Raw genomic sequence first — 26,779 nt, 5'->3', positions numbered from 1 at the left:
AATTAGATTTCACATTCCGATTAATTGCTAGAAGAGACTGACTGTGAAATAAGAAAGCTTGGACTTTGAAGTGACTTCCACCTGCGGTTTGCAAACTTGTTTCTATTAGAGGAGGATGTACAGTGTGCTAAGCATACATAAACATGCAGTCCTCGTTTGGCACCACACCAATTTACATCAGTGGAAGTGTTGCCAAGTAAGGACGACTGTTAGCACAGCAAAAAAAAATAATGTGTCTACCTCCTTACACTCTACATTTCACTTTGAAAACTTTTGCATATTAGAGCCTGTCTATCCTATGATGTCTCAAAAAAATGGTTGCTATTGCACTGGCAATTCAGTATAAATATCAAGTTCTAATAAATACTTCTATTACTTTGAATATGACTAAAAAAGAGAGGTTTCTAAAGTTTCAGTGATTTATGTTGTTTTCTGGAACTTTTCATATTAGTATAAACTCCCTGAATGTACTTATTACAAAAATCCTCGCGTTCCCTTGGCAATAGCTTACTGCTTCCCTTTCCATTTTAGCTGCACTTACAATTTTCTGCTCCAATTCTGATACTCCAGCATGTACTCTCTTGCTGCCAGAAAAGAGAATTGAGTCCTACCAGCTGCCTGTAAGGGGTTAGGCTAATGATTTCTCCAAATAGTACAGTCATCTAATTTAGCAACAAAACACTGTCTATATTTTAGCATTAAAATTATTTTGTTAGTAACGTCTTTGTTGAGCTTATGTTGAATTGTTAACTGAGAAACTATAAGCCATGTTTTAAAAATAGCACATACTGAAACAAAGTATTTTTTAGTACCCCATTAGTAGGGAGTTTTAAGTAATGCTAGGACCACAAGTCTAGAAGCTGTCCATTTTTTTAAGAACAGATTCAGGTTCATTTAAAAATGTCACATGGGTACGACTCCCTAAAAAGTGTCAACAATTAGGAGGTCTGGGAGATATGAAAGTCACGCTGTCCTTGGATATTCCCAGATTCTTTCCTTTAAAGAGGTAAAAAAAAAAAAGAGGAGGAAAATAGAGCAACTGGGATAACTGATAGTGAAACATATTCTTAGATGTTGCAAACACTCAGGCACTAGAGCAATCTAAATAGAACCCATGTGCATTAGCATCTGTGTAATTTTTTTCCTACTATCTCATTAGCATCACAAAATGCAGACCAATGGGATTTTGATAGTCAGCCAGCCCATGCATGTTGCAATTACCCTTCCTCTCTTACCTTCCTATACTTTCCTCACATATCTGTGCAAATTAATAGACTATATCTGTGAGTATTTTTAAATCAATAACATCTATAAACTGTATATTTAAAAATAATACATAGATAATTCAACTTTTCAAGGAATGTGGTATTTACTGACTAAGCCAGCAAATCCAAATTTGAAAAGCAAATAGCTCCTAAGTATTCATTTGCTGATGAATTAAAATCACCAAGTTATTCAGCACAAATCAAAATGAAAAAGCTGACATATCTTTTATTGTAAAGGCCACAGCTATAATAGGAATGTCATTGTTTCCCTTTCTGCTGGTCTCACACATTCTTTTTAATCTTGATTATTTGTCACCCTGTTAGAGGACTTCTTATGGTAATTAAATCCTTTTGTCCGTGATGTAATCGGAGCCTTTTGCTGCATTTTCCCTTCCTACATAAGTTACAATCGTGGTTATAAACACTGTGGAGGTTTCTTCTGAATCACACAATTGCAGATTGTTCGAAGGAGACACATGTTCCTGGCTGTTGCTAGGTGGCAAATGCTCTTAAAGATTTTGCAGGCTAGAGATTTCTTCAAACCTTTAATCCTGCATATTTGTTTTATAACCCAAAGGAACAGTAAAAAAAACTAAAACCACAAAAAAAAAAGACTCAGTGCTAGGATGAGAGAAGATTTTAAAAAGAGAAAACATTTGGCATCTAAACTTAATCCAATCCCAAACTGCAGGTCAGTTTAAGACTTTTGTGAGGGCTGATTATCGTGCACATGCATACTGTGAAGCTGCTCATACCTTCTTCTAAAACTAGTGTCCTAGCTCCTCTTTAGAACAGGGTCCTAGATGTAACGAATAAGCCTTAGCCACAGCCCTATGAAAAACATACTTGTATGAAAGAAGAACTTCACAGAGGGCAAGAAGAAAACCCCACATTATTGCTTAGCATCTAGCAGCTGATCATTTAGGAGTTGATTTTTCTTGATATGGTACAGCAGCGCTGGGATTTTGAAAAGTATATTAATGCATTGATAAATCATGTAGTGTTATTCTGAAAAAGGTTCTGGATTCTGCCATTCCTATGGTATGATTTTGTAAAACTGCATGTTATTTCCTTCTAACGGTTCAAGATGAAACTGTATTTTTCAGACGTCTCTTTTGAAATAAAGCCAAATTCACAGCTGAAGCTAAGCTGATGAGACTTTTTACCTCCAAAAGCTGTCAGACCAGCATCAGTAAGTGTTAGATCCAAATACATATACCAATAGTATTTACTAAAGGACAACACAAGGACACTCTAAATAAAGGAAAAAATACCAAGCTTGATTACAGAACAACCTTCAGCTTCTCCTCAGTACCTCATAAGTGTGTAAAAGTCACAAGTCCCTGGCTGTCACAGAGACAAAACTTTGTGAAGGTAGTTCCTGCAGCTGGAGAACACCAAAATCTCTGACTAGCATGGTACTTGCTTCCTCTTACACATCTCCTTCACAGCCCGACCCTTATTCTCCTACCACTTGCTGTGCTCTCCTTCAGCGTCCCCTTTTCTCATTTATTCTGACTCCTTACATTTGGTCCCTATATAAGGCTCTCAAAAAATAGTCTCGCTCAATGGATGTGGAGGTTTCAGAAAATTTACTTGTTAGTCTACCGATGAATTATTCAAAACATACAAAAAAATCAGAAATTTATTCTTCAGCTAAATTTAGGAAAACTGTTACAAGGACTACAAAAGGCATTTCTCTGACTGTTCCTTTCCATTTACATACATGTTAAATTTCACCTTCATGAGTCAGCCAGGATCTTCTCAGCAAAGCAACAGTAAGAAATTAGACATTTCAAGCATTTCAAGTTTTGACAAATGCCTTTTTTTGCCCTATCCTCATTTTTTCTTTTTTACAAAGCCCTTTCTTCTGAAAAATAAAAGAACAAATCATTCTGAGACAAACATCTGTAAGAGGACCACACCAAAGTTTATAAGTTCATTCATATACAACCAAAAACATGAGTCTTGCAATGGGAATTTTTGGACAATTCTTGCAGTATCCATCAGCATAGATCTTTCCTTGCCCATAAAGTCTCATACTGTCATTAAAAAAAAATTGCAGGATTGAAAACGATTCCTTTGCTCTCCACCACCTCAGGCACACATCTGCTACAACGGCAGGTGGGTTGGGAAAGAAATGGCAGTGAAAAGATAGAATACAGTCTTGAGATCTTGATTTTAATGATCTTTCTTTAATTTTCATCAGTTGACTAAAGCTTCCATGCTCTTTGCATTCAACATGTCACAAGAAAGATATGCTTTTTACCTAGACGTATTCTAAAAAATAAACTACTCACCGCAGAAGTCTTTGCTGTTGCTAGGATTTGTGAAGCACCGGGTCCTCACATTTCTTGGAGAACTAGTATGGGTAACTGTATTCTTATGTGCTCTGTGAAAGAGGCAATCTAGTCATGATGGGTTATCAGCGTCTAATCATCCAAACAAGGTTCCTTATTTCCTTTGTGATAGCCATAGGGAACAAAAGTCTATTGGAGGAGTACCACATTTGGTAGCGCGGGCAAACAGCTGTTACTTGCTGAAGATTTTGACAGCCAGCACTTTGTAAACTCAAAGGGTGCCACCGCTTGAAATGACCCTCTGGCTGCATGGAAGGCACACAGGTATTCCAGACAGACATTCTGAACAAAAACAAACACTAGCTCTAGTCCTTTGAATAGGCCTATATATTATTTTTACATCTCCCTCTTCTTCATAGGTCCTGTAATAATTGTTGCAATCACAATGTGAAACTAGCAATTCACAAAATGACAAAAATATATTCACTGTATGGTCACATAAAATGCTCTCCATGTAGAAAAAAAGTAATGTTACCTTCATGAAGTGAAGTATTTTACTACAGGGTACAAAGTAAACATAAAAGATTGTTTATTTTATAAAGTAGTGTAATATACTTTGGAGTTAATAACCACTAATAATCAGGATTAGACGTTTCAAGCAATGCTTGCATCCCATCTTTTGACATTTCGCAAAAGCCTAAAATTTTCAGTTACCTTTAAAATTACCAATTTCACAAGTTTTCTGCAAAACATCCCCATTGAAACAAAAAGAAATACAACTTTGTCAAGTTTTAGGGGAAACTCAAGGTAATAGAGGGAGAAGTTTAATCTTAGAGAAGATTTCCAAATTTCATCTGGAGAGATGATTGATGAGCTGTCCCCTCCCACACTGCTCTAACTTTATTCTCACCTAGAGGAAAAAGAAAGGGAGTAATCTGACATTTAGCCCACTCAGCTCTGCTTTCCAGACTGCATCTGGGAAATAAGGAAGCAAAGGAGGCACAGCTTCCTCTCACCCTAAACATCACCCCTGGATGTTTAGGATGCTCTCTGTGGGAGGATAAAGAGCAATTACCTGCTCTTGGAATTCATTCTCAAATGGTTATTAATTTAGGTAATTCTTATGTCTTATCTGATTCATTATAGGCATGCACAGAAAAGTGCTTAATATTAACACTTACTGAAAAGCCTTCTGATCCCATCAGATGGCCTTTACCTGTATTTCCTTGTTCTTTCTGCAGTTTGTTTCTTAAACCAACCACTCGTGTGGCCAGTAATTTTCAGGCTCCTCTTCATAGTGCACAAGTTCAAACCTGTCTTGACTCGTTAAATGGCATCTGCTTTGCTGCATGTGCCTCAACATTGCATACACCTTTATAACAAACCTGTTTCCTCAGGGTTAGACACAAAGCTTCTTTCAGTGGAAAAGGTTTCTGTCCTTGTCACTGAGCTTATGCCAGACAAAATGACCAGATCAGAAAAAAACATTGTTTAAACCATCTCATATTGCTTTAAACAGATGGTAGATAACACATCTCAGCTGGAAAGTAAGAGAAGGTACTTGTCCATCATACTGAGGCTGACTGAGAGCTCTTCAGACAAGATATGGTGTGGGTAGAATAAGATGCACTCACTCATTAGTATCTTTCATATCGTTCCCATCAAAGCCAAGAGGCCAATGCCCATGGTCAGAGGCCTAACTAGGCATAAAGGCTCAAAACAGCTGTCCTTCTCGGGAGCATTGTCACTGTCAGGGCGTGGACATTAGTTCAGAGAAGAGTCTGAGTGTTTTTGTGCAGCACTGTGCTGGATAATAACATTTTCTCCTACTAAAGGTGCTTCAGATAGGAAGGCAAAAAGCAAAGAGCTAAGTGAGGGAAAACACCTTCTATGTGGGAACCTGTCACCAGTCACAGAACCCAACCTTGTGGGAGATGATGGGCAGAGAAGCAGGTGTCATATTCTCGAGTGAAGTCTGGAAACAATATGAAGAGGAACAGATTGACATGTTCATAATGCTCTGAGGATATGAATCACTTCCCTCCCCTTAATCACTGACAAAGTAATGAAATATAGTCCATGAGGCATTACTCTTGTCCTCTACCCCTACATTTCAAATGCCTTTCACATGCAAGATAGAGCTCAACAGTGGTAGTGGTCTAGAAATTGCTGTGGCCATCCTACAGGCATGAGGAATGTTCTTTCTGGGGTGATGGACTACTTCATTCCTGACTCCATCATGTGAGCTGAAAATGATAGCAAGCAGAATACCCTCTGCTGTGCATTGCACTTTTAGAGCCATCCCTCAGAAGTATGTGTTAACGTGCCAAGGGCGTGGCAGCAATCTATCACCTTGGCTCATTCAAATTACCTTAACATAATTAAAAAGCACAAATAAGCTCCGGGCTATTATGTTTGAAGATCTCCTCAAGGTGTCTTCAAAGATGTTAGCCTGCAGCATGCTAGAGCTTCTCAGTTGTGTTAAATTAAAACCATCACGTGTTCTACTTGCCCAGCACAAGACCCAGAAGAAGAGCATGTGGTTTCCATGTTTAAACTGGAAGCGCTTGAAGAGAAGAAGTGGGAGAACTAGACAGAGTTGTCACTAGCACTACCCACTAATGCTGCTTCTCTAGTGAAAACAAAATGAAAGGAGGAGAGGAGAGTGGTAGATTTGGAGCAGGACTTCTGTCTGCAGAAAGGCATTGCAAAGTTCCATCCATTTGTCCAATTTGTGTAGAAAACTACTTTTAAACTGCTATTTTAGCCACCACACCTTTTATAATAAACTTTTCTCTTTGTCAATGAGAAGCTAAAATCTTTAAAATTCAACATTAAACTTTGCTACTAAATCTGCTTTGAATCAGAAAATGTCATCCCTAGGAAGTCTGATCCATTATTGTATTGAAGAACATAGGCAGCCGTCTTTGAAATTAAGTGATGCAGACTTGGCTGACCACAACACATCATAAGCCACATGCATCCAAGTACTCAAGTACTTCTAGCTCATTTCTGATGTGAATTGTAGGTTCATATCTGTAGATGGTGATGGTATTACTGATGCTTTTTCTGCCGTATGCTTCAGCTCATATGATCCAGAAATCTCCTGTGCCAGTGTACAGTCCCGGAGAGGCTGCAACCGCACCTAACCTAGGTACTCTATCAAAATGTAAAAGAAAACAATTGTTTCCAAAGGCTTAGAATCTGGGTATTGAGAAGTAAAGGAAAAAACAAATGGCCTGAAAAAGAATGAAAGATGCTGTAAGAAAGTGAAAACTTTAGGAGAAAGAAACCAAAAAATTTAAGTGTGCTCTAAACCACCTTGATCAAGTATGGCTTGCATTTATTTCAAAACTGCACCATCATTTAGACATTTTTATACCATGACAGCTTTAAGCCCTCAGTTCTCTCCTGTAAGACTTGATGTTATATAAGATGTCATTTTAGAAAATACAAGACCATGCTGGAAAGCAATTTCCTGAAGAGCTACGAACAGGGTCATATCGTTATCTAGGGTTATACTTGCAGTTCTAGCAATCTTCTTTCTCTAATAAATACTGATAAATCCATAGGACTCCAAAGGACAACAAATGCTGTCTAAGTTTCAAAATTGTGCAAAAGATGCTTTGTGCAAAAGAGGTCAAAAATCTTCCTCAAGACAGAAAATGGCACAAAGTCCTTGGTCTAATTAATGTAAAAAAAAAAAGACACATTTACAGAGTTATGTTGTCTGAGAGCTGAGCAGTCAAACACAAATCATCAGTTTTGACTGGAAAACTAGGTTAGAGCAGGTTAGTAGCCTAGACCCCTAGGTAGGGCTTGTTGGTTCACGCGCAGTGCTGCTCTGAGTTACCCCAGTTCTAGATGAGAGCTGCTTTTCCACCATGGTAGTTTGGATCACAGCCAGAAGAGCTCCATTCTGTATCCCAATTTTTGTGTAGACAAGCTTGTAGAAGAATCAGCCGCACCAAATACATAAGAGGCAAATTAGATGGGTAAACGCTCAGGTATTGATACTTCTCAATTACAGGTGGGCAAGTGAGTTTAGCCCCTTCCAAACTAGAAAAAAAAAAGAAACCGAAAGACTTTCATTCCTTTCAAATTATTTTTGCCTTCCTCTTGCTAGATGGATCATAGATGGTCTGATTTAGCACCAAGGCTGGGCAAAAGCAGATATACACGATAGCTGTCCTCTGAAAGCAGCCCATGTGCCAGGTATGGAATACCAATCACTGAAAGGCAGGAGGAGCCTTTTTTTCCCCTTCGCTACGAGCCGCTAAGAGAAAAACTGATAGAATTTAGTTTAAGACGGCTCATCACTCCTCCCTGACGCTATAAAGTTCACAAATGGTGATTCCAGCGCTCCTCAAGGGAAGCGGGGCTCCCTGGCTGACTCCCTCGCTCCCTGCTCCCCAGCATGGGATGCCCCGGGATGGGGACTGCCCCGACTCCTGGTGCCTTGGGGGGCCAGCAGAGCCCCTCGGACACCGCCTGGTCCCACATCCCCACCCGGGCAGGGACCCTCCATCCGCCTGCCTCGGGCGAGAGTGGCAAAGACACTCTCGGGGGAGCAGGGACCAGCCCTGATTTCCCTCCTCCGCCGGCTTTTAGGGGATGCGCGGGGATGCTGCGCGGGGCACAAGGATTTAGGGGATGCGCGGGGAAGGGAGAGAAGGGGGCACAAGGATTTAGAGGATGTGCGGAGAGGTTGCACGCTCCGGGAGGGGAGGGAAAGGGGCACAAGGTTTCAGGGGATGCGCGAGGAGGCTGCACCCTCCGCGAAGGGGAGGAAAGGGAGCAAAAGGCTTTAGGGGATGTGTGGGGAGGGGAGAGAAGGCGGCACAAGGCTTTAGGGATGCGCGGGGAGGCTGCGAGCCTCAGGGAGAGAAGGGAAAGGGAGGGAAAGGGGCACAAGGCTTTAAGGGATGTGCAGAGAGGTTGCGCGCTCTGGGGAGGGGAAGGAAAGGGGTACAAGGTTTTAGAGGATGCGTAGGGAGGCTGCGCCCTCCGGGAATGGGAGGGAAGGGAGCATAAGGCTTTAGGGGATGTGCGGAGAGGCTGCGCGCTCCGGGGAGGGGGGGGGGAAAGGGGCACAAGGCTTTAGGGGATGTGCGGGGAGGGGGCACAAGTCTTTAGGGAATGCGCAAGGAGGCTGCGAGCCTCAGAGAGAAAAACGAAAGGGAGGGAAGGGGGCACAAGGTTTTAAAGGATGCGCGGGGAGGCTGCGCGCTCCGGGGAGGCGCGGGAAGGGGGCACAAAGGGTGGGCAGCCGAGAGCCGCGGGTCGAAGCGGAAAAAAAGGGGCGCTGCTCCTTTAAATCCCGTCCCGAGGGGCGTGGAAGGGGCCGCGAAAGGAGAGGAGGGGACGGGGGGAGGCTGGGCGCGCGCGCGCGGCATCTCCCGGGCGGGCGGAGCGCGGCGGGGTCGGCGGGAGCCGGAGAGGGGGGAGCGGGGCGCTGGGGGTCCCGCTCGGCTCCCGGCCATGGCCACGTCCCCGTGCAGCAGCAGCGGCGTTTCCTCGTCGTCCTCGTCGGGGCTGGGAGCGGATGCGGGGCTGGAGATCCGCACGCGCTCCGTGGAGCAGACGCTGGTGCCCCTGGTGTCGCAGGTAGAAATACAGGCGCGGGAGCCCCCTTTCCCCCGCCGTCCCTCCCCGCATCCCTCTTCCCGGGGCCCGCTCTCCCCTTTCCCGCCGGACGGAGCTCGGCCATCGCCGAAGTTTGTGCTTGCGTCGCAGCACTTTGAACTCTCGCTCTCTCCAGCCGCTCCCCCTCCCTCGCATCCCGGTCCTGGGGTCCCGACATGGTGATGGGGTCATACTCTGGTCTTGGCTCTCCGGAGCCCCCCTTCTCTCTCTCTCTCTTTCCAGTCGCTCCCCCTCCCTCGCATCCCGATCCTAGGGTCCCGACATGGGGCTCGAGCGGTGATGGGGGATGCTGCACTCGTGGCTTCCCGCAGTTCCCCCTTCTCTCCTTCCCTTGCGTCCTGGTCGTGGAGCTGGGCTCCTTCTCCATTCCCTCGGCGGGGACGGCTTCTCCTCATCTACTCCCCCTCCCTCCTGTCCCGGTGTCCCGGCGATGAGGGATGCTGCGCTCTGTATCCTCCCTCTCTCCAGCCATTCTCCCTCCCTCGCATCCCGGTCCCGGTGTCCCGGCGCGAGGCTGGGATGCTGATGGGGGGGGATGGTGCTCTCGGGTCGCGGCCCTTCGCAAGCCCCCGCGTCTCCAAGCTGTTCCCCTCCCTCTCGTCCCGCTGACGGGGGGTGTTGTTCTCATGCCCCCTTCTCCTCCTCTCCCGACAAAGACTCCGAAGTTCCCCGCAAGGTCGCGGTGCGGTTGCGTAACGCGCTGCGGTGCCCGCGGCGATCGAACCCTGGGATGCGACGGGAACTATAAACCCGCACCCCGGGTGCCCCTTCGGCATCCCCGGCCCCTAGCCGCGTGGTTTTCCACATGGGAGCGTTCTCCTTTCCCAGCTCGGCGCTGGGGAGAGCGATGGACTTGCAGGGGGTTTGGCGATGCTTTGTGTTTTCGCGGTCTGGCCCGAGCGTGGCGTTGATTGGAGCACTTATGGCACCCCAGGGTAGTACTTGGATTTTAAGAACTTAAAAAGCAGTCAAACTGTGCCATAGTGATCGTATAACCCGTCCCACAGCATCCTGTATGAGCTTAAAAAAAAAAAAAAGTAGTTTTTTTAAGTCATCTGCTAAGTAATTATATACCAGCCACTTCGGGTTTTGTGGTTGTTTTTTGGTTTTTACACCTTTATTTAAAAAACTGGAGTTAGATATATTTTTTTTTCTTTCTTGAAAAATAACGTATGAAAACAACACTGTTTACTGTATTTGCACATTACTATATTATCTGTACTTTGAGCACTCATTATGTGTAGAAGCTGGAGAAGGGCGGATTTAGACTAGACATAAGGAAGAATTTCTTCATTATGAGAGTGGTGAGGCACTGGCACAGGTTGCCCAGGGAAGTTGTGGCTGCCCCCTCCCTGGAGGTGTTCAAGGCAGGTTGGATGGGGCCTTGGGCAGCCTGGTCTAGTGGGATGTCCTTGCCTGTGGTAGGGGAGTTGGAACTGGATGATTAAGGTTCCTTCCGACCCAGATTCTTCTGTGATTCTGTTACTGAAGTTAGCAAGTAAAAAACCTATCTCTACACAATCTTAAAACAGCGTGTAACGGCCTATACAAAAATAACTAACCGTGGTGAGGTCAAGTTATGTATGTATCATCACAGTCCATCTGGAAACAAACTGCTGTAAATCATAAGCCTTGTTTTGCATTTGTACAGCTGGGCTGCAGGAAGGGTTTGTGATGGTTAATTGTGGTTCTGTACTTGTCATGGTAATTTGTCTTTCTCTGTTTGAAGAAAACCCAGTCAGTTCCAAGCAGCCCGTCACAGGGATTCAACCGCTTGTTCCAAGGCAAAGTAATATTAAAGATAAGGCTCAATGGAGTTCCTACTTCTGAAACAATTGAGAGAGGTAAAATATGGAGACCACTTTTAGGAAGCTTAAGAACAAGGAGAAACTCCTCCAATTGCAAAAGATTTAATTTAACTGCATATGTTAAATTCTTACTTGTAACAGATTTCTGTGGAGATGTGCAAGTTCTAACTCTGGATTACTCTTTAAGAATGATGATCTTCTTAGTCTATGGATTCACTGCACATGTGATACGTTGTGTATGGTTTTCCACTGACCACAAAACTTATGACTTGCATCTTCCAGAAGTGCTAAGCATCTTTTGCATCTCCTGTATACACTGTAAAGTGTCTGAGCATTTGTCAGTGCTCAGAGTTTACTGCTTTCCTGGTAAAGCGCTCCGAAGTTCAGATGAGCTTGTTCCCTTGGAGTGTGAGTATCCAGCTCCCGTTCAGATTCAGGCTGGGATTACTGGTGTCATCAGCAGTAGTTCCCTACACCTGCCTGATAAAATGCCCCACTTACTGTGCTGGTTTATCAGTTCTGTCTGTACTGTTTAATCTAGATTGTTCAGTAGACGTCTCACTGGCTGGCTTTGTTTGGGTATTTAGGCAGAAAGGCTGTTCACAGAGTACTTAATATCAGGATTTGTTTTTATGTTCTGCATAAGCTATGTATCAGCAGTAGTGCTCAGGACTTTGTTTTTCTGCTTGTATGAAATACACTTGCAAAGGGATTTGTTCTTGCTGTGAGTTGACTTCACAGTTTACGCTTTTGTTAAAAGCTGAAAAGCGATATGTGATACTTGTATACCACTGAAAAAAACCAGAATGTTGCTGCTGCTTCTCACTACTTATTTTAAGCGAAAAGGAAACAAAAGATGCCCTGTCTGACAAATTCATTTTCAGTCTCTCTTGTGGAGCTAAATCGATTTAGTTTAATCGGGGGGGGAAGACTGAATTGATTCTTAATTAAATTCATGTACTGTGTAAGTATGTCATCCTAATTGACGTGTAATACTGTAAATGTGTGTTTGACTGCTTGCTCTTACTTGGCAAACATGAGGGTTGTTTTTCTTTGGTTTTTTTTAATTGCACTTTGCAATTGGTTTTTCTTATAGGCTATATAGTACCAGAGTATATTTGCTGTCAGCAGTGCTATAAGATACCTGTTTTTCCAGTGGGAGAAATTACCCTTAGAATCATTAATGGATGTATTAAATAAATTTGCTTCTAAAACTCATTATTTACAGACTTAAACTAGGTCTTGAACTAGGTCTTTATTTTCTCTGCATCTGTTCAGACCCTGATGTAGCCCTTTTATAATACTGCCACAAATGACAAAAGAAAATGGCAGATTTAAGCTGCAGTATTAAACACATTTATTTATTAATGCTTCTTTCTTGCTATCTATATGTCTGTACAGTGAAGAGAATCATTCTACAGAATTGTGCAAAGCATGTGGCATGCAGTTCAGAAAATATGCCTTTTGGTGTCAAACACCACAGTTTTCTTTAGAACAAGAATAATTCTCTTTTCGGGGATAGAAGTCTTTAGTTCAGTGTTCCACATGTAAATAGTACAGCATACTTTGAAAACTAGACATCTCTTTCGCTGCTGCTACCCATTTCCAGTCTAATTATGTTGGGTTTTATTTTTTTATGGAAAGTTTTTTGGCAACACGAGTCAGGAAGGGTGTTTAAAGTGGTCAGTGCTGACTCATTTAATAACAAGTCATTTAAACAGTTAAGGAAAGGCAAAGATGGGGGGAAAAGCACTTTCCAGGATGTGGCTCCACCAGCTACTTCCTCAGCTGCCAGTATGTACCTGTTTGCTAGTCTGGCAGCAGCTGAGTGTCTTCGCAGCTCGACTAGTCTGTCTGTATGGATCTGTTTTAAGGAAGCATTCAGAGGAACTGTGGAATAGGTTTTTGGCAACCTTTACAGTCAGGTACTGGGGAAAAGTTCACTGAGAAGGAACATTGAGCTCTGTCTGCCTGTGCTCCCAGAAGAACAAAGTCAGTTTTCATAGTTGAAGGTGACCTATTCTCCACCATCCTGAGCGTAGACTTGTGGGATTACAGCTCACTGCTCAACCTTTGGAAAGCCCACTTTGTCATAGACATTTTGGAGAATGATTATGTGCCTGCATGTTACTGAACATATTTTTCCAATTTATTTGTTACAGGAGATCCTGTCAGAGGTTTTGGAAGTCGGTTTGACCTATATAGTTAAAATGAAAGCTTAACAACAAAGAGCCCATGATACCGATGTTTCTGAATTTTGTTATTGTCAGTCTTAGATTCTGAGTAAGTTAGTGGTGCATGCCTTGAGGTGGACAAAATAAATCTACTCTTTACTATGGTATTGTTTTCTTGCTTTCTTTGAAAGTATCTAAAATAATTCCCATTTCAGTAAACATTACGTAGTTACATAATGTTACATGATGTTCTGCCAGTATTCTGGGTTTTTTTTAGGAGTTTTTAGAGTTACATAGTAAGAGTCCAAAGAAGAACCAGCAGATGATGTTTTGCCATTTATTTGAAAACCTCACGGGTCTAGTAGTCAAGGGAAAGTATGAATTCAGAATAGCCATACTGTATCAAGCTGAGGTCTTTATATCATTAGCGATCTTTCCTTTATATTTTTTTCATCAGTTACCAGTGGTGTTCCTCAGGGACTGATACAGGGGCCAGTATTGCTTATTATCTTTATTAATGATCTAAATGTTGGAATGATGGGCCAGCATGTTCAACAGACATGTGAACTTCCCTGGAGCAAGTTGGGGAGCATCTGATTTGCTGCTAGACAGAGGGACAGGCTGGAAAGATGGTCTGACAGGAAGTTTGTGAAGTCCAGCGAAGGCAATAATACCAAGTCCTGCATCTGGGCTAGGATAATGCCACACAACAGTACACGCTGGTATCAGCTATCTACAGAGAAGCTTTGTGAAGAAAGACACGGTGGTCCTGGTGAACAAAGAGTTGAACAAGAGTCAGCATTTCCAACAAGCTGCATGCTCAGTTGTTAGCAGGAATGTAGCCAGCAGTGCAGAGACAGCATGTGGAGTACCACATCAAGTTTGGGTCTCCTCGGTACAAGGGAAGATGTTGACGTAGTGGAGCATGTTACATGAAGGGAGAGGCTGATACAAGTGGGTTGGTTCCATCTCAAGGAGAGAAGTTTAATGTTTAGCTGGGACCTAGCTTTTCATGTTGGAAGCTTTTCATGTTGGAAGACTTCAATCTGTGGTGATTTTTCATCTGGCCAGTGGCAGTGTTGACTGTGGTCTACAACTGCCCACTTAATGGACAGGTATGGAGAAGACAGAGACAGACTGATCCCAGATCTGTATGGTGATAGGGCAAGAAGCAATGGAGAGAAATTAGAACATGGAAAAAATCTGATGAGATATAGGAAAAGCCCTTTTCCAATTTAAAGGTGGCCAAACACTGCATGAGGTGTGCAGATCACCTACAGAGTCTGCAGCTTTGGAGATGCTCAGAACTAATTGGACAACACTCTGATCAGTGCACTCTATCTGGGCCTGGCTAAGCCCTGGAAGAGTCCCTTTTGTCTTAAAGAAGTTCGATTTTCTTCATGGACACATGTATTGTAATTACAAGATCTTGCTGCTGAGGAGTAATGGCCATCTAGGACCTAGCTTTCACACAGGAAGCTAGGGTGGTGCTTTCCCATCTATGTCACTTTAATATGCAGTGATTTTTTTTGTCTGACATTTTGTTGCCTGATCAGTATTGCAAAATGTTTTTGCAGTTCTGTAGTCAGACCTTATCTTTACTGTCCTGAATAACTTGGGATCACCAGCAAATTTTTGTTTTATTATCTTCTTATCTCTCCCCCTTCTTGGTGATTGTGTAGAATAAGGCATGTCCCAGTGCAGTTTTCTGTGAAACTTCATTGCTCATCTCTCTCTATTAAAGTAAGCAATCATTTACTTCGTGCCTTCCTTCATCTTCCTTCTCATCATTCTGTCTCTTAATTAGTTAAATATTCATACAAAAGGCCTTCTTTCATTTTTTTCCAGAGACTTGCTTGGTGTCCTTTGAAACCTTTAGTATGGACTTTGTTTCCTAGTTTTCTTCCAGCAGAGTGCCTCTTTATCCATGTAATTGGTGATCTCTACAGAAAAATGTGGAGTTTTTTGTGAGGCAGGAATTTCTTTAACAAACACCATATTGAGTATTCGCCAGTATCTTGTATTTATTTGGGCGTCCACTACTTCTGTTCTTCCTAAATTTTGTATTGATTCGCTATGTACAAGTATCAGGCATGCTCCCTACCTCAATTTTGAATCTAGTTTTAAGCAGGAGATTATATCAACTTTCTCATGCTGTCTGTTGTATCAGTAACAACTAATGTTGGGAAGTTGTTCTGGTTTATTTTATCTAATATTTTTGTAACCTTTTCTGCAGTAACTTTGATTCCACACAGATGCCCAGAGTACCTCACATAAATATGTTCTGGAGTAGAAATAACTTTGTTTTCTTTTGTAGTTGAGCACAAATAATAGTAGCTGCACTGCTCGGTTCCTATTTTCTATCAAAGGGATGGGGCAAAGCCTTCCTTAAGGAAGCACCTGAGAGTATCAGAGTTATAACTCCTGAAGAAATGGACTGTAATAGCTAGAGTTGGTAAATTACTGTATGTTTAGTGGAACTGATGTTATTCTTCGTGGAACTGATATTATTCTTCATGGAACTGAACAGACGTGTTCTATTTAAGAGTAGTGTAAAACTGTAGACATAGAGTACAATATGCTGATGTTCTGTGTCACTGGTCTTTGAATTTTGTCTATAGGCTGCGAGTGTCTTTGGGGAAATTGTTTTGTGGTCTTAGCAACTTGAAAGTCTGGAAACAGTCGTACTAGGTTGCTCATGTTGTACCCAGTAGCAGCAGAACTCTGAACAGCAAGTTGTGTTTAGTTCTTCACTGTACTTGTAGATGTGGACCTTTATTATGCCTCCTTACTGGAGGATGTTTCCTCTGGATGTAGCAAAGGAGCTTCATGGGACTTATTTTTGGGCACATGTATGCATGTGTGGTGCCAAGACTGGCTGAAACCTATGTAAGAGATTTATATATGATGTGAAATACCCATGATACCCTTCAAAACCTGTTAATTTCTTGTAAACTTAATAGTAACTAGTAATCTTGGGAATTATTCAGTCATGGATGTCTTAATGTTTATTTTATTTTTTTTTAATAGCTTTAAAGCAGAGAGCCCTATATTAAGAGTACTGCTAGATTTCTGAGTAGATGTCACTAGCTTTTTATAAGAATCATAGAATTGTAGAATGGTTTGGGTCAGAAAGGGCCTTAAAGATCATCTAGATCCAAGCCCCCTGCAATGGGCAGGAACATCTTTGACTAGATCAGGTTGCTCAAAGCCTCATCCAGCCTGGCCTTGAACACCCCCAGGGATGGGACTTCTATGACTTCTCGGCAACCTGTGCCAGTGTCTCACCATGCTTATAGTACAGAATTACAGAATAGTTGGAAGGGACCTTAGAGATCATCTGGTCTAATCCCCAGTAAAAAACCCGTCTTCCTAATCTCTAATCTAAATCTAGCCTCTTTCAGTTTAAAACCATTACCCCTTGTCCTGCCACTACACTCCCTGATAAAATGTCCCTCCCTATCTTTCCTGTAGGCCTTCTTTAAACACTGGAAGGCTGCCATAAGGTTTCCCTGAAGCCTTCTATTCTCTAGGCTAACCAAACCCAACACTCTCAGCCTATCCTCATATGGGTGGTGCTCCAGCCCTGTGATCATCTTTGGCCCTCCTCTGGACTTGCTCTAGTAGATCCATGTAGTCAGATCCATAGAAGACTTCCATTGTTGGAAGTCTACAAAAACTGGGAGGGGAAATCCCACACATTTTCCATATCTGTTTTTCTTCCACATCACGCATCGGTTAAGCCCATGTTTGAATGTCTGGAGTCACAGTATTGTATTGCAGTACAGACTCATTACATAGTGACTTTTGAACTTGTTGCGAATCCACTGCATTCTGTCTTTCTCCTTTAGAGACTTAATAGGAGTGTCTCGTTTACTGTCCGGACAACATTCATAAAATCAAGGAATATATTTAGTCTCATTCCCTTCTTGAACTTTCAGTGTTCAGTCTGAGCTCTCATCCATTTCAACTTAGTTTCATTTCACATGCAACACATACAGTGAGAGATTTCTTCCAGCAAGTCCCTTGGCTCTCTTGTTTCATTAGGGTTTTTTTTGGGGTACCTCTAGTTCTTTCCCCTTTTCCATTTCTAATGTGCTGAAGGATTCTTGTATGGTTGGCTGTTCTTGCTCTAGTATGGTGTCAGGGCTTGCGCTTTGCCTCTTATGGCTCTCTGTGGAGCATGGGAAAATTCCTCCTTGGAGAAAGTATTGTAATCCATATTTGTATTAAACTCCTTGCTTTCTTCAGTGCATCTGAGGAAAAAAATCTGAGTGCTTCCCTTGAAAAATGCTTCTTGAGTACTAGTCTTTTATCTTCACTGCTTTAATAATTCTGGTAACTTGCAAGCTCTGAGAAGCCGTTTCTTCCCATTTTCAGGATTTTCTTCTTTGAATGGATTTGATACTCACTTTACACTTGAGACTTGGCACGACTGTTGACTAATAAAATTATGAATTATGGCATAGAGGTTTGTATTGTACTGAGTAAAGCAAACCTCCTGCTAAACTCTTAGTTGACATCCTGTACTGCAGAGAAACTGTGTTGTGGTTGCAGTCATACGCATGAACTGTGCTGTCGAGTCTGGAAGCATATGTTATGCTGCCTGTGTACAGAGTTGCAGCTCATTAGTTTCAATTAGTCACTAACTTACTGACTCTTCTCCTCCACAGGTATTGTGGGTTAAGTTGTAAGCTTGTGTTTTATATTACAAATATTCCATTCATTACAAATTCTTATTGTGGAAAATGAAGCTCGCAGCAACTCAGCTGTTACTCAGCCTGCACTAGGCTCCTAAAGGAGCCTCATTCTTTCTCTTTGATTTATGCAGGGAAGTTCATCTTAGGAGTTTGTCATCTGGTGGTAGATAATGTGATTATTTGAATCACATTATCAGTTGTATCTCTGGGCTGATGTGGTTGCAGGTTTCCCTTTACTGCTGCTAGTTTTTAATTGACAGCTATTTAATCATTGAAGCTAGGTTATTACGAAACAGTGAAAGGGAAATAGCTAATAATTTACAGTTGTGATTTCTAAGGTATGCTGGGGAGTGGAGGAGCACTTCACACTGTTCTAAATAGGTAAATGAAATTATTTTGTTATATTAGAAATTAATGGTGTTAATATCATTAATGATAGTATACTTTACAAGAAAAATTACACTTCCAACTCTCTATCACATGAGCAACAACACTATCATGAAATAGCTGTGATTTCAGGGGTGGGTTTTTTCTGTGAATCCTTGTATGGTGAAATTGGCTTTAAGTTAAGCTTGGCTCCTGCTTTATAATGTTCAGTACCTAAGTCTTTGATGTGATAAATGAGTCAGAGTAACATTTCAAGTAGCTGAAGTAAGATGCTTCTTACTGACATAGCTGAGAATCAGTTGCTCTTTTTCAATGGAATTGTATCTTTCAAATATGTGAGATCTGATTAATGGCTTTTCTATAGATTAAACAAATTTTTGTAGTTCTTCAGTAAAATGAGTACTAAATCAAAACTGTTTCACAGTGAACCTGCACCAAAAGGAATTAGAGCCGCTTTCTTGCTATTTAGCATTGTTAACAGATGGTTTTAGACAGATTAGGTAGGGAAATCCCCAAAGGATGAATTATGAATTAATGATTGCAAACAACTCTTGATTATAGTGTAGTAGAACTGCTGTATAGTAATATGAGCGTGTGGCTTTCTGCATGGATTTATTTAATATTCTTTAATTCATTGACAAAGCCAAGCCATTGCTAGATAGAGTCTTAAATGATAATTTGTACTTTTTGAGTTGTACTGCATTCCATCAATAGCCTTGTTTAAAACTAGGATGGGGGTAAATTGAGTAGTAATACAGATCCTAGTGCTGACTTGTAACTGGTAATCTACTCTAGATTCCAAACGGGATGATTTCTTGGTTTTATACATAGAAGGGATACTTAAATTGTAAGATAACTCCTAAACAGAAGTTATGGAAATAATTTATGAGCAAATGCTAAGGTTCTTTCAGATGCATGTGGAAAAATAAAAAAAATTATGCAGTTGCTTCTGTTTTAGACAAACACTTTTGTATTGACTTTTTGTATTAAGCAGAATGAATGTAAACACAACCACACAAGTGGTGTATTTTCTAATAACAATAAAGTAAAATTGTCCTGTAGTGACGTTGTCATTGTAGTTTTTGGAGTGGGATTTTTTTTTTTTATTCACAGGTGTCAAAATTGTTTAGAAGTAATATTGTCCAAAGTTGCCAGTGCTTAACATGTAGGAGTTAGACCAATGTATAAAATGTTCCCTTTAAATTATCAAAGATTTTGGATTGTATCTCATTGTTACATTTATGTATTCTTAAATTTTCCAAATGAATGAGGTTTTGTTGTCCTTGAGCTCGTTAAAAAAGCAATCAGAAGAATATACAGACTCTTTAACATAAATAAGGTAGTGGTTCCTGAATTATATTAGAATTTTGTTTCATTTTATACTCCCTTAGGTGGATAGCAGTTGCATTTGCATCTCTATTAATCCCCAGGGCAAGTATGTGCTTTCCAAGACAAAATACCAGGTGTTACTCTTAATTGAAGTGGTATGTCAAAATGCTGCTAAGGAAGCCTTCAAAAAAAAAAAAGGCTGGAGGAACCCTCCTATCTGCAGCATGCAATGCAAGATGGATTGAATGGCTGGTATTCATGTTAGTGAAGCTGCCTGTTAATGAGACTAACGGGCAACTTTTTCTACATCTTCAGGAGCTGGTCCTGTTCTGAATAGAAAGTGGTATCAGTGTTGCCCCTGTTACATCCTTTAGTACAATGTCTGAATTTTTATTCCCAAAACAGTGGTTTTAATAAGCAGCTCAGAGCTGGATTGGGCATTATGTGCACAAGCAGCAGATTATTAGGTACGCTAACAAATGCAAGTTAGAGAGGAAAGCCACAGTAATAATTTACCATTCAGTCTCTGGTTTTGAGGTTACCTGACCGTGTTAGTAAATTGAGTTATTTCTGCGACTTGCATCTCTCTGTTATTGAAACATGTCTGCATCTGTTTTGACCACATCTAAAAGTACACTTTAAACAATGAACTTCCCTCTGAATTGGTTTTATTTACTTAGAGTCGCTCATGCCCAGGATTTCTAGGTGCAGAATGAAAAGCATAATAGCTTTGTTTATGAAATCTACCCATTTGGGTAAGAAGATACTGAACTGAAGGACAACAGGAAGGGACAAAAGTGCGCTGGTTTGTATGCCCCTAAAACAAGTTGTTTGGCCTGTTAGTGTATGCTCACTTTTTCTAGTGAGGTATTTGTGCGTTTCAGCAGATTTCAAGACAGCAGTTGAGTTAAAAAGCCAGTTCACAATTAGTGTACTGTAAAGGCCATTTGGGGTTGGTTACATTTCATGATAGGTAAATGCATATTTTCTGCTATCCAAGTATACTTATTTGTATATGTACCATATAATCATAAGAGGTTAAATTGGACTTCCAATTTGAAAAATTATTTTTGCCAACTCGTTCAAATTGCTCAAGGGAGTGAATTTCAGTCTGTAAACTTCCATACACCTTTTGAAAATGAGAAATATGCTGGAATTTGAATTGTTTGAAAATGAAGACCTGTATCATTGTCACTTATTTCTGTAGAAATTCTAAAGAAGTGTTTTGTGAGGGGAAGATAAGGTAGTCCTCTGACTTGTAAGACTTGTGATAGTAAGAGTAATCAAGTTAGCTTGCATTGATCAGTGGCCTAACCTCACTGAGCATTGTCCACTGATTCTTCTCTTTCCTGTGTGTGGAAAAAAGAAGGGAGGATTTCAGGAGTGCGGGTCAGTTTTAGTGTACTGTTCTGCTTCATATCTGCAGATCACTGGTGAGCCCTGATTTTAAGAAGTCTGTGGAAACCCCAAAATTATAAAGAAGTCTATTTCTCCTTTACGATATTAATTTAGTAATATTAGTAATGTAATTGAAACCTCCGTGTAATGGCTAAGAGTCTGTAGGTTGCAAGAACTAGTCAGCTGTGTTAATTTGTTTTCTGTTTCTCCAGCGTTCCTTTTCACAACAACTTGCCAAAAAAACCCCTCGAAATAAATTAATCTCACTGAAAATAAAATTCTGAAGTTTCTAGAATTTTCATTACTTTGAAAAAAGCCACAAGTCCCTGCACTCCCAAGAAACCACACTGAAGAAAATAAATTGGTGTCTTCAAAGTATTACATATATCACTTGAATAAGTTCATCTGTATGACATTTTGGATAATCATTTTCTCAATGGTGTTTGGTCTGGATCTTGTAACCTAAAGGGCTCTTGGTTTTCTAGGAATGCATTGAGCACAAAGAAAGGGTATTCACTACTTTAGTACAGTCTTGCTGTGAGTTGAATCCTTTCTTTTGATCTCTTAACAATTCCAAGAATGTGTAACTAGTACGCTGCAATGGTACTGATAATCTGAGGTTTATATTTGAATTTGAAGTTGTGTACTTCTGCCTTTCCTGGCAAACTTCACCAAGGGATCTGAAGCACGTTTTGAAGCCTAGATCTGGAGGGAGAAGAGGACTTTTTCACTCCCTTCCAAATAATCTTTTCTACCTGTTGAAGCTGTTGTGCTTGTGAGAAGCGCACAGTTAAATGCTGAGGTGTTTTAAAATGAAATGTGCGGTTTTCAACAAAAAATCTGGTTACAACTGCAATATAGCTAGGGTTTAATTTGCTTGTGTTATTCTTATGCTTTTTTCTAGGCACCCATGTTTGGGTGCTATAGGAGAGAAGATACTAGATTAGGAGTACCAGTGATCTGATTTAGTAGGGTGGTTTGTGTGGCTTGTCAGCTTCTACTTGTCACTGCAGGTCCTGGATTGTTCCTTCTTCCTTTTCAGAGGTAGCTTATCAGCTCGTTAGACACTACACGTGGAAGATTGCCTGAGGGTTCTCTAAGCGTGTTAGCATTTGCCCACATATAAGTGAACCAGCTTACAGGTTGTTGAAGTAGTTTAATTTCCCTTGCTTCCCTGAAGGCTTTTGTGAAAGATGTGTACAAAAGCGATGAGAAGATGCTTTTAAAAAGTCTTTAGGTAAAGATACAACTGCTGCAGTCTCAATACCACAAGCATAACAACACTGAGCAGTTTTGGATGTGCAGCATATTTGTACTGCACTTCTAGGCACCAGTGCATAGGCAATATGAGGAAAATATATAAATACGGGGTAGGAGGTTCATACCACTTCTTGAAAGCTGATCTTTTACAGATGTGGTGACTCGGGGTCCTGCCCCGAGTCTGCCCAACTTCTGCAAGAAGGGGTTGGTTGCCGCTTTTGAATAATAACATGTCCAAGAAACTGTTCCATTTCAAATGCCAGTAAAGCAGAGGCAGTTGTCTCAAGTAACATTTTCAGGATAAATAGAATATGGCTTCTTACAGTTAACTAGTGCATTAGTAGTTTATGCAATAGCATTTCACGGTGGTTAATCTTTTCCAGTCTTTGAACACTCTCAAAGTTGAGTTCCTACAAATTTTATTTGTGGGATACTTCTACAAAATGGAAACAGTAGGAAAATAAGACTTTCTAAAAATCCACACATTAGTTAGACTTCAAAAAAGTATTTTAGTGCTGGAAATTGTAGACTTTCACTAATGCCTGTAGCAGCATCTAATGTTAACATTGACTCTTGAGTTCTAGGACAGGTAAGCAGGTAGTCCTTGTTCGCTTCTCAAGATCTGCAAGGCTTGTCTTTTGGGATGAGAAGTCTATGTGACAGTTTAAGCAGCCCTTATGGACTGGATGTCAAATGACAGCTGCTGCTTCTGTGCTCTCACATGTGTGGTTGTATTCTGTAGCAGATGTGGGTGTTGGAACATTGTGTGCTGCTGTCTGGCTAAATGAATCTGAGGATCTGTTTGTCATTAAATAGTACACAAAATCTAATGAATGACAGTACCTAAAATGTAATATTAGAGGTTCTCCACCCCCAAACTCAAGATGAACTAAAAATTATGAGCAGTGTGGGAAAGGCCTTTTTGAGCAAATTTTCTACATGTCGATCAAATGCAATTAAATTTACTTTACAGCATGCTTCTCTTGTAGTCATTTGTAGCTTCTTTCCTAGTATGTAGTGCTATTGCATTTTCTTAGCAAAGGCTTTCTGTTCCTGGTATTAGATTTTCAGAAAGGAATTTTTTACCATTGTGAAATTAATGGAAGGCAGAAAGCAGAAAACACACAAAAATGGAAGAGGAGCTACTACTGTAAGTATGCTACTCCTCATTGCATAGAGAAAACATTCTGACTTTTTTTCTAGCAAGAAAATTGATTATTATGAGACAGTAACAAATACTATTCTTGAGTCTAAATCATCCTGTGTGCAGTGTGGATACTTACCCTATCTGACCTCCTCCCTGGTTATCTTCCAGCATGACTTCTCAGTTTAACCCTGTGTTAGTAGCAGTGGCTGTGAAATAGCTACATTTCCTCTGGCTTTATTTATAGTTGTCTATAAATACTTCCTGAAACCCAGTCTCTTAAGTATCACTTAATTCTGTCATGCAAGACTTAATTACACTGATAATAAATAGACATCAGAATATTTTTAGCTAAGCATGCTGTCATGATGCTTCCTGTGCATGAAGCATATAATGACTTAAATGTCAGTATCTGAAAGTCCTCAAAAAGCTCTGAAAACAGCTGCTCAAAACCAGCTACAACTGAGCTTGTTTCCTTAAATATGAAGTAGCTCTTGGTATGTTTGTGGCTATGTATGTTAGTTTCAGTAAGGTGTTTTGGAAAAGGCTGTTTTTCTGGGGCTGGTCATACTGATAAAAGATTATAACTGACAATTTCTCGAGGCTGCACTCTTCCGTACACTGTTGGTCTCAAATTTCAGATAAGCATTCCATGGAAATAGTGTAAGAGCTTGAATTAAATGGAGCATGAGTACCATCAAAGGGACTGTTTCCTTTCTAGGACCTGATCCGTAAATCCTTAAGTAAACAGCGTGTAACATTGTACTTTTGTGCAAAGAGACTTGCAGGTAATCTTTTCGGCTGTTAACTTCTGCACAAACGCCACCAATGTTAGTGACTGGGTCATACGTGATCGGAGTACAACAGATTAAATACTTGACACAAGTTAAGCTTAAAGGAGAGCTTAGATAATGTTCTTGGAGTCACAGGGGGGTCCTTTTTGTGTATTGAAAAGCTGCAATGAGTTCCTCTTAGGAGCCTTCTGTTCTCCATGCTGAACAATCCCAGCTTTCTCAGCCTTTCTCATAGGAGAGATGCTTCATCCCTCCTCCGATCATCTTTGTAGCTCTCCTCTCCTCTGGACCCATTGTATGTCTTTTCTGTGCTGAGGACTCCAGAGATGGATGCAGTACTCCAGGTGGGGTCTCACCAGAGTGGAGTAGAGGGGTAGAATCACCTCCCTCGACCTGCTCGCCACGCTTCTTTTGATGCAGCCGAGGATACGGTTGACCTTCTGGGCTGGGAGCACACGTTGCTGGCTTGTGTCCAATTTTTCATTCACCAGTACCCACAAGTCCTTTTCTGCAGGACTGTTCTCAATCCATTCAAACCGTTAGGCTGCATTGATACGGAGGATTGTCCCAACCCAGGTGCAGGACCTCTCGTTTGGCCTTGCTGAACTTTGAGGTTAAGATGACACTGGTGCTGGAACTGCCCGAAGAGCTGCTAATTATTGCTTGAACTGACGTGGGGGAGTGTAGGGAGTGTTTTTTTCTGTAAAACTGATGACCTCCTCTGAAGAGCGTGCTAAAGAAGTGATAAAATAGTAAACTTCTCCCCTGTCTCTAATGAAAGTATTTCTGAAAATGTTTTGTAAGACTTTATTAAAGCAACTTAAACTGTGAGATCTTCATGATTTTTATAATGTGTTTACCTCTACAGTAACATGTGGGATTAAAATGCCCTTGATGATTTGTAAGAGACAGTGGGATTCTTTTCACTCTGCCTTGTTAGTTACATATGCATTTTTTCTGGGTTATGCAGAACATGTTTAAACTTCTGCTGCTATAAAATGCTGTGGGAGGTAAAGCTGCAGCCAGGATGTGCATCCAACTAGTATTCTATTTATTTTCTGGTTTAGGTAGTGTTGTTTTATGTATACTTCTAGAAGTGTGCATGGTTGAGTAATCAAAGTTGTGACCCTCTATCAAATTTTTTTTCTTCAGCATTTGTTCTGATGCTCTCTGTAGACCGTGACTGATCAAGAATTCACCAGCTAGGATTGTTAGATTAGCTGCTGTAAGGTATTTCATAGTCTAATATACCCAAAACACCTACAATGCAAGAATTCAGGACAGCTGCATATTGCAGTTGTTTTTAATATCCATTCCGTAGTTTGAGTCGAATGAACCTGAAAGTGTTCAGATGTTATTTTAGTTTACTCTTTAATAGGACTCTGTTTTCATCCTAAAATGGCATTTTCACTGGATGAGCATCAGGGATCCATAGACTTTTGGGCTGAAGTTTGGTGAACCAGGGGGCTCTTACAGGGACAGACTTGTTGCATGAATTGTAGAACGTGGCCTTCCTTTAGAGCTTGTGGCTTAGGTACAAGTTGATGTAATGCATGTATAAGAAGGCAATGGGCAGATGATGTGTTTCTGTAGTGATGTTTTCTGCTATGATAAAATATTCTTCCCTTCCCATAGCCATTCTTCAATAGGGCAGCACTGTTTATTGCGATAGCTCTTAGCTTACATCTGGCTTTTTTTTTTTTTTTTTTTTGGGTGCACGGTGCTCTGTGATATATTGACATTTTCCATTGCAAAGAGTTTAATACTGCAAACTTGACTAAACCAGTTCCTGGCATTCAAAACCAGCTCCAGTAAGGTGTTAAAAAACACCACATCAAATTGTGAAGCGGAACAGTTACTCTATGGATTCCTGCTCTTTTTTTGGATCCAATGAGCACAACAGGTACAGCTTCTGTGCTCTTGTCTTACCATAGGCTTGATTGGTGTAGGAGAATGTGTGTGTTTATTTGAGGAACAGACAGAGACATCTGTGATTTATTCTGATGCAGCTGAGGTGTTCAAACACTTAGGTAATGTATGTACTTGAGGTTCTCTCGGCCATATCTTTGAGCCCCTGGGGAAATGACTTAAAATGCAGATCTGTGGGCATTTTAGACCATGCTGCTAATGAAAGCAGCGTTTCTGCCCATCCTTCTCTCTCCAGTCTGTACCTTTTCCCTTTTGCTACCAAAAGTGTTCATGCAGCTGTGCAGTGAACTGGACTTGCCACCTGGTTATGAGGAAAACTAAACCTGGAAACATCGCCTTATCCACAACTCAGGTTTAACCCATATCAGATAAATTCATTCCGAAGTTGAGAGAGGGAAGCGAGGACAGGCAGGACTATATTTGGCGACTGTGATGGCATTTATACTGGTTTAGGATGTACAGAATTTGACTTCTGTCCTACATCTCATTAGAAAATGGTTGTAATGCCAAAAATGTAAAGCTCCTATACTGTTTTAATGCAGTTTGTATTTAGTCGATTCCGAGTGGCAGGATTGCACACTGTTCTGTTTGTTTGCCTTGGTCGAGAAGCTACTTCTACATTACCTTTATCTTTGGATAGGAGAG

At 41.1% G+C, this 26,779-nt stretch overlaps 1 protein-coding gene and 1 long non-coding RNA gene across 3 annotated transcripts in view; one reads left to right on the top strand and one right to left on the bottom strand.

The window, feature by feature from the left end:
* LOC128851185 (uncharacterized) overlaps positions 1–8,434 on the bottom strand; it is a 43,415-nt gene extending 34,981 nt beyond the window's left edge. Inside the window, exons 1-2 of the long non-coding RNA XR_008448476.1 lie at positions 7,419–8,434; positions 3,566–3,657 (exon numbers count right to left, since the gene is read on the bottom strand). This is a non-coding gene — a long non-coding RNA (uncharacterized LOC128851185). The remainder of the gene's footprint in view (positions 1–3,565; positions 3,658–7,418) is intronic.
* A 523-nt stretch (positions 8,435–8,957) lies between these two features.
* The window catches only part of CTNNAL1 (catenin alpha like 1), a 56,395-nt gene continuing 38,573 nt past the window's right edge, over positions 8,958–26,779 (top strand). The window contains exon 1 of one of the 2 annotated variants that reach the window (XM_009562911.2): positions 8,958–9,172. In XM_009562911.2, the coding sequence (XP_009561206.2) occupies positions 9,047–9,172 (126 nt within the window). In that variant the 5' untranslated portion in view covers positions 8,958–9,046. Of the gene's footprint in view, positions 9,173–18,155; positions 18,275–26,779 lie in introns of those variants that run through there. The other variant, XM_054058068.1, reaches the window with a different exon arrangement.

This window comes from Cuculus canorus, chromosome 2 (genome assembly GCF_017976375.1).
Source record: "Cuculus canorus isolate bCucCan1 chromosome 2, bCucCan1.pri, whole genome shotgun sequence".
Lineage (NCBI taxonomy): Eukaryota > Metazoa > Chordata > Aves > Cuculiformes > Cuculidae > Cuculus > Cuculus canorus.
This window is presented reverse-complemented; position numbering and strand designations above follow the sequence as displayed.